Source organism: Schistocerca cancellata, chromosome 2, assembly GCF_023864275.1.
Source record: "Schistocerca cancellata isolate TAMUIC-IGC-003103 chromosome 2, iqSchCanc2.1, whole genome shotgun sequence".
Taxonomy (NCBI): Eukaryota; Metazoa; Arthropoda; class Insecta; order Orthoptera; family Acrididae; genus Schistocerca; species Schistocerca cancellata.
In genome coordinates, this window is record NC_064627.1 from 857518973 (window position 1) to 857531221 (window position 12249).

At 40.9% G+C, this 12249-nt stretch overlaps 1 protein-coding gene across 1 annotated transcript in view; it reads left to right on the forward strand.

The window, feature by feature from the left end:
* Positions 1-12249, forward strand: part of LOC126162792 (ATP-dependent DNA/RNA helicase DHX36-like) — a 254109-nt gene that overhangs the window by 92962 nt on the left and 148898 nt on the right. Inside the window, exons 6-7 of the mRNA XM_049919511.1 lie at positions 3298-3496; positions 8345-8519. Of these exons, the coding sequence (XP_049775468.1) occupies positions 3298-3496; positions 8345-8519 (374 nt within the window). The remainder of the gene's footprint in view (positions 1-3297; positions 3497-8344; positions 8520-12249) is intronic.

A 12249-nucleotide genomic window follows, 5' to 3' on the forward strand; every position in this document is an offset into this window, starting at 1 on the left:
ACCAAAATTTCCTTGGGTTTTCAGCCATATGTTTCGCTAAGGTGTGACAGTGGCAGTTGTTTCCAGTGGCAGTTGTTTGCTTCGTGCATAGATTTTTGTTAAAGATGTACGAGTCTCTAGTAACTTTTGCCTGTTGTCATATGTGTGTTCTCTTTTGAACTGAGAGGCAACAGTCTTAGCTACCTCAGCATTTTCTGAATTTTTTTGCCAAATCGAGATGGGTCTTTTCCATCCTTATCCACTTACTAGGAGTATACTTCTCTAGAGCACAGTTTACAGTCTGTAGTATTACCATGAAAACCAGTTCGCTTTAATAAACAGTTAGGATTTAAATTGAGGAGATCATGATTTGCATTCAGCTTGCCAGCAGAGCAGTGGAGCATATAAAGGCAAATGGTGGGGGGGCTGAGATCGACCAGTTATCAGATTTGCAGCCACTTATTCGTTCAGCGGCTGCCTGTGTGAGGTCAGCTGATTATTGCCTTGTGGTGGATGCAATTGCAGCTACATAATATTGGCATCCCCGGCACTTTTTAGAATGACCAGCCTCCATATACTTCATAAGCAGTGACAGTGTCTTGCAATCTGCAGCACAATAGGCACAGGAGTGAGTGAGCATAAGTGTGTTGCCCACTTAAGAGAGTGTGTTTAAACTTGACAGTCAGGATGATGATTTTTGCTTTCTTATCCTTCCAAAATATCTTCATTAATTAACCCCTGACAGGGTGTGCTGATTTTCATAACATGAGCGGGCGCGTGGCATACTTTGTACACATGTAAAGAATAGCTGTCTTTATGTTCTGAGGTAAGCATGTATGAGCAAAACAACAGTTTAATCTTAGTTTAATTAAATAGTGATAAAATAAACTTGAATTACATAAGCTAAACCACTGTTTAATTTAACAACAATAAAGTAAACTTCCATGCCACATAGAAGTGTTACCCCACAGTAATGACCCATTCGGAGCATTAAATGAAGCAGTTGCATCAGATCCCAGCCAAATGCTTATTTGTTTACTAATTATCTGATAGACAACTGCCTCATTGCGGAATTGTGCTGATAACTTGAAATCTGGAGCATTTTCTTGCGTGGATTGTAAATTTTTTTTTCTCACATAGCTCACTGTTTATTTTATATTGCTGCTGCTCAAGTGGACATATGACAACACAACTTATCACTGTGTTAGCTGAAGCAATAATGAATGAATAGGTACAGACTTGCAATTGTAAAACATCAGTGTTATTTGTGGTTGGCACACTTTGTACATAGGCGTGCCTGCTTCTATTCCTTTGACCAATTATTGTCACTTCTGCTTTCAAGCTTGTTCATTTATCCATTCTCCATTAGCTAGTGTACCAAAGGCTAGATTATTTGTTATGATTCCTTCTGTGATGTTTGCGTCTTCTCTAGTTTCTTCTTAATTTTCTTTGAACTAATAATGGTATTATTGTCCAGCCCAAGTGTCTTTTGTTCTCAGCTTTCATGAGCCTAATAAGGTGTAGAGGTCATACGTTGTTCTCTTCATTCAAATTGTGTGTGTGCGTGTGTGTGTGTGGAGCCATATTTCTTCTGAAAATTTTCCACTATTCCTTTTAAATTTCTGCAGCTCTAGAGTTAACCCCAATAGCTATGATCTCTCATGTAGAAAGTGCTGCTGGTAAAACAACTGTCTTGTAATGTAATGTCACAGTTTCATATTCCATAATATGACTCTTTTATAGTGGTTCCACGTGATTCTTTGTGCCTTTTGGAATTTGATGGCACTTTTGAATTTTACACCTCTTCCCAATCCTGATGGCGGTAAGGTATCTCAAAGGTGTTTTAGTCTTCAGTGGAATTTTATCTGCTGTTTTGATATAGATTGTCTGTTCTACAAGATTATGGAATAGGAGGCAAACTTTTGCAAGCAATTAAAGGTCTTTACATGGATAGTCAGGCAGCAGTTAGAGTTGACGGTAAGTTGAGTTCATGGTTCAGAGTAGTTTCAGGGGTAAGACAAGGCTGCAACCTGTCTCCATTGTTGTTCATATTATTTATGGATCATATGTTGAAAACAATAGACTGGCTGGGTGAGATTAAGATATGTGAACACAAAATATGCAGTCTTGCATATGTGGATGACTTAGTTGTGATGGCAGATTCGATTGAAAGTTTGCAAAGTAATATTTCAGAGCTAGATCAGAAATGTAAGGACTATGGTATGAAGATTAGCATCTCCAAAACGAAAGTAATGTCAGTGGGAAAGAAATATAAACGGATTGAGTGCCAAATAGGAGGAACAAAGTTAAAACAGGTGGACGGTTTCAAGTACTTAGGATGCATATTCTCACAGGATGACAACATAGTGAAAGAACTGGAAGCGAGGTGTAACAAAGCTAATGCAGTGAGCACTCAGCTACGATCTACTCTCTTCTGCAAGAAGGAAGTCAGTACCAAGACTAAGTTATCTGTGCACCGTTCAATCTTTCGACCAACTTTGTTGTATGGGAGCGAAAGCTGGGTAGATTCAGGTTACCTTATCAACAAGGTTGAGGTTACGGATATGAAAGTAGCTAAGATGATTGCAGGTACTAGTAGATGGGAACAATGGCAGGAGGGTGTCCACAATGAGGAAATCAAAGAAAAACTGGGAATGAACTCTATAGATGTAGCAGTCAGGGCGAACAGGCTTAGATGGTGGGGTCATGTTACACGCATGGGAGAAGCAAGGTTACCCAAGAGACTCATGGATTCAGCAGTAGAGGGTAGGAGGAGTCGGGGCAGACCGAGGAGAAGGTACCTGGATTCGGTTAAGAATGATTTTGAAGTAATAGGTATAACATCAGAAGAGGCACCAATGTTAGCACTGAATAGGGGATCATGGAGGAACTGTATAAGGGGGGCTATGCTCCAGACTGAATGCTGAAAGGCATAATCAGTCTTAAATGATGATGATGATGATGATGATGATGATGATGATGATGATGATTTGATATAGATTTTCCATGTAATGGGGTTTCTCATGTGATATTTGAAAGTCTAACTGTTCTGTGGCATAATTAGTTTTTCTTCTTTCATATAGTAATGACTTCCTTGTGTGACTTTTTACACTTCCATGTTTATCCATGTTTCCATGACATCTGTGATCTTCCAATTGACAGTGTGCACATCTGATGTGTGATATGCAGTTAAAAAAATGTCAATCCTCATGTTTGCTCATCTTCTGAATCCTCTTCGTATCGTGGAAGATAAATTTAACATCATAAAATTGGTCACTAAATGAACATTTATTTCTAATACATGTTTAATTCTTTTAGGCTGCGGAAAGACAACACAAGTGGCACAGTTTATTTTGGATGCAGAAATTGCCGCTGAGCGAGGATCTATATGCCGCATAGTCAATACACAACCTCGGCGCATTAGTGCCATTTCTGTGGCCCAGAGAGTTGCTGAAGAACGTGATGAACCATGTGGTGGGCAAGACAGCAGTTGTGGATACCAAATACGACTTGAGAAGTTAGTATATTACTGATACTCTTCTTCTGTGGAGGAACATCGTAAAATTGCAGACACATTTGAAAATAGGTTGGTCTAAAAGATATTAGTGTATCATAAACAAAGAGAAAGTTGTAATAGCAAGAGATATGGTGCAAAATATTTTTGTAAAATGAGAAAAAGTAATAATTTTACTGCAGATTGTAAACAATAGAAGATCATATTTGGTAAAGTAGTTGTAGGGAAGAATACAAAATGAGAACTGATTTTGTTAGGGGGAGAAACATTGAAAATAAAATAATGTTTGCCTTGTGGAACTGGAATGTGTAGGGATACGTGGCAGATAAATGTGTGAAATGCCAGTTATCAAATCTAAATCTCTGTGCTGCTTTATTACTAGTATTCATTGGATCCCAGATGATTGTGAAAGGATAGCCTTCACGGTAGAATAATATTCCCATTGGTGTTAAGTTCTGAAGCATTTTATGTTTGTTGGAAGCAGATGGTGCACCGATTAAACCAAAGCCTGAATGTACCCATTTGGTTGTGGGATGTAGGCTGTAATAAAATGTTATTGTCTACTGCACACTGTTTGCCACTGATTATTATGTAGTTCTATCATTTCAGTGTGGATATCTACGCAAAGCATTGCATGCAAAAGAGTTGCACTAAAGAATAAATGTTATAATTTTCAGAAAAGTTTGTGATCCTCTTTTGTTCAGTGTGTTCATTGACTACCATAAATCTTAGTACTATTACTGGCAAGATGTACAAGTAAAGGAGTAGTTACTGTAGTGTGACTATTTTATAAGGGTGTGTAGACACAATAGCACACCTTATATGATGTAGGATAAGTTTTGTCATCCAAAATAGCCCAAATGCTTCCAAGGATAAAATACAAATGAATCCCAAATTGGAGCCAGTGGGACTTTCTGTCATTCCCCAAAAACCAAAAAATTCAAATTCCTTGACATGCTCTAAAGTTTAAGAAGCCTTAAATGTTTTATCAGTGCAGGCAGCAGTATCTCAATAATATTTAAATTTGGTTTTTGTGGATGCCATGATAGATATATTTTTTTCCATTCTAGTACTGATCACACCCATAATTGACACTGAACATTTGATGATGCTTGGGGCACTATCACCTTGCAGGATACAGTCCCCTGCTGAAAGAATTCTTGCAGCATTGAATGGTTATGGTCATGTAAGAAAAGTTTGATAAACTTTGTCATTTGCATTTCCTTTCAATGTAACAATAAGTCTTTGCTATTCGGCTGCATTTTGGCTGATTTGTAATGGAAGAAAGTAATGGGAAGCAGCTGATATGATGGGAGAGCAGTTCTTCATTAAATCACTTTACATTTTGTTATTGCTCTTATTGCAAACATAAACTTTCAGTCTTGTTGCTAATTCATTCTTGCTACTCATTCATTCTTTTATTTGGCAAATCAAATCTCTCATTTAAGAAAGCCTGTGATTAAACCTTATTTAAAGAGCTCTACTATTAGCAAAACTTTCTCACCAATCCACAAGCATTCCAGTGCAATGCCTTTTAAAATCAGCGCCTTTTGCCATTGTGAAATAATGGTATAGTGACAAAAAAAAAATTTTTGCTGTGCATATTTCAAAGTTTTGTCTGTTGTGATTCATCTTGCTCCAGAATTGCTCCTTTATCATGTTTGTAACTATCTATGCCATGGTTTTGCATATCGTGGTCATTAACTCTATTTTCAGAGTAATGAAGCATGAAAAATGTAGATTAATCTGGTTTTCCCATGATGCTACTGGGCATTTCTTGCCCTCCATTGTAACTTCTAACAAACATGTTATCTGATAGGGTGATTTAAGTAGCATCCTGCAACAGGTATTTCACTATTTAATGCGTCTTGCATTTGCCTTCGCCTGTTTTCCTCTATGATCCTTTTTGTCACAATGTCCTCTTTTCCTTTTTTTTCTTTTGGGTAATGTCAACTTGTGTCACCATATCTTTTAAAACTTCAATTAACGGTCCAGAGGGTCCTCAGTCTACATATCCCTCATGTTTCTCTTTCTCATCTTTCCTTTCTTGACGCAACCCACTTACTTTTGCTGCAGAATGAGCTGTGTCTAGAAACATTTCAATTTTGTCTTTGTACTGTCCTCTCTATAAATCTTTTGCATTCTGATCTCCATTCCAGTGTCATGTTGTTCTTCCTTTGGGAGTACCTGTCATTTCACTATTCGCTTGAATAGTATGGGTGCTCTTGGCCATACCCATTTTGAAATTTATGTCTCTTCTATCAAGATGATGTCCTTTCTCATATAAAAGTTCTCTCTTCTGTGTCTAGTCAGAACCTCTTCTGTGCCATCCCTCTACAGCCATCTTATCTGTTTGCCTATCATTCCATCTGTCTGATCTATTTTTAACTTTTCTGTTACACTGCTTACAAGCCTTTCTTGTATAGCATGTGGCAACTATGATACAAGTGCTGGTATTAAAATCTCTTCTCTTAGAGGCTGATCTATAGATCAGTTCTTGGAATATTCCCTTTTTACAAATTCTTCTAATATTCCATAATTTGTGTGATAATTCAGTCCACTCAGTAACTTCATTTTACCACCTATTTGCAGGCTCCAGTTTACATCTCAGCCATCCACATAATTTGATTTTGCATCTCTGAAAGCTCTAAATGAATGCAGACATGTGTACATTACCTTTAGATTCAAACTGCATAATTTTGATTGTGTACTCAAAACATTCTGTAGTGTGGCCAAGTCTGATCCCGTCTTTGTGCTGGCTGCAGTATCAATTTTTCCTGAACCAGTTGCAAGAAATACAGTAAATATTTTTCTGCCTCAAGTCTTTTATTTCTTTCAGTCCTCCTCCCAAGAAGGAGGGGGGGGGGGGGTGCATAAACATTTTTTTCTGTCTTGATACCAGCTTCTTCTACGTAATGGTTGTGCACAATTCACTATAGGCGTTCCAAGAACACACATGGGCATCTCAAATAGTTCATTTTCTTAATTCTTAGATGTAGAATAAGTGCAGATAATGAAATAATACATTGTTCTTCAATGGCATAGCATTGCTTGGGGTCTGTTTGATGTACTAGAATTTCATGTTGTGTGTAAGAACAGAGGTAGGTGGGGTAAAGAAGGACTTCAAGAGAAAAGAAACTGAAGGGAAAAAACAGAAAAAGACATAACGAAGGCTTTGGGGAAGTGGGAGGGGCAATATACATTATTTGATCAAAATTACCGTGACACCAATTAGAAGACATTAATATGCGGTGTGTCCACCCTTTGCCTTTATAATGGCTTAAACTCTGCTTTCAGTGAGGTGTCTGACTGGGGGAATGGTAGCCCATTCTTCCTCAAGAGCCAAAACTAGAGAAGATAATGAAGTTGCATGCTGGAGTCTAGAGCAAAGTCAGTATTCTAACTCATCCCAAAGATTTTCAGTTGGCTTCAGGTTAGAACTGTGGGCAAGCTAGTCCATTTCAGGCATATTACTGTTCACAAACCATACTGCTTTCTGACTGGGTGCATTTGTCATGCTGATACAATCAATCATTGCCTCCAATATACAGTACACAGTATGCAGTACTGTAAAATGTGTTCATATCCTTCCACATTTAGGTTTTCCATAAGTGCAATAAGGGGACAATACCCTAACAATGAAAAACACCCCAATACCATAACCCTGCCACCTCCACACTTCGCTGAAGACACTACACATGATGGCAGTTTACATTCTTCAGGCATTCACCAGACCTAAACCCTTCCATCAGATTGTGACAGGGTATAGTAAGATTCATCACTCAGCAATGCTCATCATAGTACTGTGGTGGTGTAATGGTCAGCATTTCTGCCTAGTAAGCAAGAAGACCCAGGTTCGCATCCTGGTTGTGGCACAAATTTTAATTCATTTCTTCAGCTTCCATCATCATCACTCTACATCACTCGATCACCTTAAGTGTCATTGAGCATTGTCTATAGAAATGTATGGCTTATGAGGACAAGCTTGACCATTGTACTCTGTTCTTTTTAACTCCCTTTGCACTGTAATGTGCCTGCTGAACTACTGGTTGCACTTCGGAACACACGAATGATTCGATCTGTTGATTTCATATGATTTTTTACAACCACCTTCCACAATGCTTGAGTTCTGCCTGGTCTTGGTTTAGCTGTGGTTATACTTTCGCATTTCCATTTCAAAATCACATCAGCAACACTCAGTGTGAACAGTTTGAGATGGCTTGAAATACTTCTTATGGATTTGTTGCTCAGGTGACATCCACTGACTAATCCACATATGAAGTTATTTAGCTTTCGTGACCAACACAGTCTGGTGTTTCTACTTCTCTATTGACCTCCCTTTATGCTGATGATTCCACCTCTCCTGACATCTAGTTTTCAATTCCACATTACATAAGGGTATCTTTGTACTTTTGGTTGGATAGTCTAATTGCAAGGACTGGAGGGGATTGTTAGTAGCAGTCTCTGCATGGGAGGGTCAAAGTGAGGCTAGTACTACAATTATTGACGACCCTAGTGACTCATTTTGAGACAAGGATTTTAACACCACCATGTAACTTTTACATATATCATTCTTACTGATTATAAACAAAACAATGGACAACAGTAATGAAAGAATGTGTTGACATAATTATGAAAATATAATTGGAGTTTCGAGACACTGTTATGTCAAAGAGAGATTCAGTCTTTTTTTGGGAAAGGCTTCTCAAATGAAGAATTATATCCAGTTTTACTAGTCCGTAATTAGTTGCTGTGGGGGCCGTTAATGTTTATAAATATGTCCAGTGGCCTCTGTTTTCAGTTTACTCACATTATGTACTTCACTAGTCACATACTATGGATGAATTTCAGGGCATTGCCACGACACACTGGCTCAATACTTTACTGTACTACTGGAATCCTGCTACAGTGGATGCAGTCTGATCCTGCACTGCCTGACATCTCACATATAGTTCTTGATGAAATCCACGAACGAGATATAATTTCTGACTTCGTGATGACCATTTTGAAGGATGTCTTACCTAGGGTGAGTGTGTTTGTGTGTTCCATTTTGCACTCTGGAAATTTTGTTATCAGTATGTCAGACGACAGTCATGTAGACCCTCTCTACCTAAACAAATTTCTGCATGGTTTCCAGTTTTTTTTTTAACTCTTTAGAAGGTTGACTAATGCTACAGTTTTCTTAGCTACTCTTGTGTTTTAAAGTGCAATGTAGTGTGATGAAATAGCTTCCTTAATATTAGATTTTCATTTTTTTCTGAGAATACCAGTTACCAAGCAAAGTAGCTCAGTGTTCTTCTGCAATAATGAGATTCAACCAAATTTAAGTTTTCTCTAGTTTCTCTTTATCACTTTCGTCATTTGGTAGAATGTCTTCAGAAAACCAGGCCAAAGCCAATTTCTTAATCCAGTCTTCTCCATTGGGAAGCCATAGCGATGGTATCAGAAAAATCTTTTCGTACAATCTTCTCCAACTGAGGTATTGCTCTCTCTCTAATGACCTTGTTGTTGAAGGGAATTTATTAACATTCTTTCTACATTTTGTATTGTTTGGTTACAAGAATCATTTTGATGACACTCTTTACAAACAATGAAATGCAATCATCACTTCCCTTTGCAAAATTTTTCGTAGTGTGAAATGAAAGTACATGATATTATGATTTTTGAAGTAATTTCAAAGGGTAAACTTGGTGGACAATTTAACACCAGTGACACCTTATTATGAGGAAAGAAGTGACTAAAATGGTTCCATGAACAACTTTCAAGATTCCTTGAGTAATTGTTCAATGACCATGGACTGTAATTCGGGCTGTTATCATTGTGTTGGCCGGTTTTGCTGTGAAATTTAGGCAACTATCTACACTTAGATAAGTGACTAATCATTTAATCCACAATTCCACGCTTTCTTCTTGGGTTGGACAGTAACTTCTGTAGATGTTCACAGGGAACTTCTTTCGTGCCTTACCTGCTACTGCAGTCATTTAGCTCTGAGGAAGGACATTGAAAGCATAGCAACAATTTGTACCATGCTGAAGTGCCTGTGGACCACTCAATGTGTCAAAGATATGGTGAGTGGGTCACTCTTGTAATCCCACCTGATGTATTGATGGATAACTCATTATAATTATGTATACATCTGGTGAGGTCACTAGGAATTGTAAGGAAGGGTAGGTGAGGAAGAATACGACTGATGGTGCCAGGTTATGTGGCAAAGCAACCACAGCAGATTTAAGGGTTTCCAAGGACAAACATGCTGTCGCTTGCCAGTCAACCAATGTTTACACCAATGTCTCCAGTGTACCTGTTGTTTATGATCCTGCACTGCATGGTTTTCTCCTGGAATGTGATGTGAACATTGTTGTTAACCGTCAACAACATTTAGAAAGTGCATGGATTTTGCTAGCTGCTTAATGTGGGACTGCACTCACTACTCAGTTGACCATTGTGTTTTTAATGAATGAACTGGCACCACATGGGTGGGCCGAGTGTGTGCAGTGTCAGAGTGTTTCCCACTCAAACCTACAAACACTGTTCTCCAGCATTGACATGTGAATTATCCAACTGTTATAACTTCAAGATTAACACATATATTTCAGAACGACACAACACATATAAGTCACAGAGTAAGTTGACAAGCAAGACATGTACACGTTAGCATTCGAATGAGCACTGAGTCCCAGTCTAGCGGCCGCTGCTCGGCTGGCCGCTTAGGTGGCGCAGCTGCTGCATGGCTGGCAGACAGCGCCGCACGTAGAGGATGCGCGTAATTGCGCGGTGGCGCTTTGAATGATTGGCAAGTCACAACACTTTTCCCCCCCTTTGAAATTGTTGCACTCGTCTTGATGGAGGTGTCCTGGAGATGGCTAACGTCCATAGGCGTTGTTTGACTTGCCGTAAAGTCTCGAGGAGGAGGCTTCCGGTACGGACGGAAGTGTCCCCAATGATAACGGGTCGAGATGACAGGAGACGTAGGGGTCGAATTTGCTGGGGCCCCATTCACCAATCTGCCCGTTGCGGTAAGTCCAGTTGATATGACAGGAGACATGGGCGATGTGTCGACGTCCATTAGAGGAGGAGGCGAGTAGATTTGCTCTGACAGAGGATGGTCATCCGGTTCCTGCATGGGCACGTCTCCTGGTGGCGTCCGTTCTTGTGCTGGCATCGTGATGACGGTGAGAGGGCTGCATTGTGAGTATTGAGAGATGCCAAGATCCCGAGCGTCAGGTAGAGCCAAAGGTGGTGTAGCGACATTAGGAACAGGCGTTGCTGGCACACGAGGCCGAAGCTGATCCGAATGACGCACTGCAACACCCATGTCCGTCTGGATTTCATTCAAGCGTCTGCCACGGTGTCTTAAGATGCGGCTCGGGCTCCATTTTGGCCGCCTGCCATATCCCCGTACCCAGATGAGGTCGTCGGCGGTGAACCGGCCAAGTGAAGGCACCCGCGGCCATGAGGTGGAAGGCCGCAGAAGATGAAGTAGCGTGCGGGGCTGTCGGCCATGTAAGAGCTCAGCCGGGCTGTGGTCGCCCATGGGGGTAAAACTGGAGAAGCACATCATCAGCAGCAGAAGAAGTCAGAAGTTTCCGCATCTGAGCCTTAAATGTGCGGACCAGTCGTTCAGCCTCACCGTTGGATTGTGGATGGAATGGCGGGGCCATGACATGCATAACGCCGTGATGAGCACAAAAATCCGCAAATTTGGAAGAGGCAAATTGCGGACCAATATAAGTAACAAGAGTAGAGGGGAGGCCTTCCAAAGAAAAAATGCGGGCGAGAGCACTGGTGGTTGCCGCGGTGGTAGGCGACATGCAACGGACAATGAAAGGAAAGTTAGAGTAGGCGTCAATTATGAGGAGCCAATAAGTACCTAAAAAGGGTCCCGCAAAGACAGCATGACTGTCCTCCCAGAGCTTCTCAGGCGAAGGCCACGGTGACAAAGATGACTTCGGGGCAGCTGCATGTGACGCACAAGGGCCGCAGGCAGCGACCACGTGTGCTATTTCAGAGTCGATGCCAGGCCAGTACACATGACGGCGCACCAGAGATTTTGTGCGAGACACACCCCAGTGCCCTTGGTGAAGGAGGCGCAAGACTGAAGCATGCAAAGACGCAGGTACCACAACACGTGGCGAAGCATTGTCAGTGGAGAGGAGGATAACACCATCCCCAGCCGTGAGGCAGTAGCGCAAAGCGTAGTAGTTTCACAATGGATCAGAAGTCTTAGTGGACGGGCGATCTGGCCAACCCTTCTGAATACAGTGTAAAACCCGGGAGAGGGTAGGGTCAGAACCTGTAGCAGCCGCCGGCCTGTCCCCAGTGATGGGGAACCCGTCCACAACCCGCTGCTCGGCAACATCCAGGTGGAAACACAAAAGTTCGTCCCTATCGAATGCCTGATCAGGACCCATGGGAAGGCAAGACAGAGCATCAGCATTTGCATGTTGAGCCGTTGGACGGAAATGAATCTCATAATTGAAACGAGACAAGTAAAGAGCCCAACACTGGAGGTGGTGTGCAGCCTTGTCGGGAAGTGACGTTGATGGATGAAACAAGGAAACAAGTGGTTTGTGATCCATAACAAGATGAAATTTTGAGCCTTAGAGAAAAACACCAAACTTATGAAGAGCACAAATAATGGCCAAAGCTTCTTTCTCAATTTGAGAATACTTTTGTTGGGCATCCGTGAGCGTTTTGGAGGCATAAGCAATGGGTTGTTCCGAACCGTCAGAAAAACGGTGCGCAAGGATTGCACC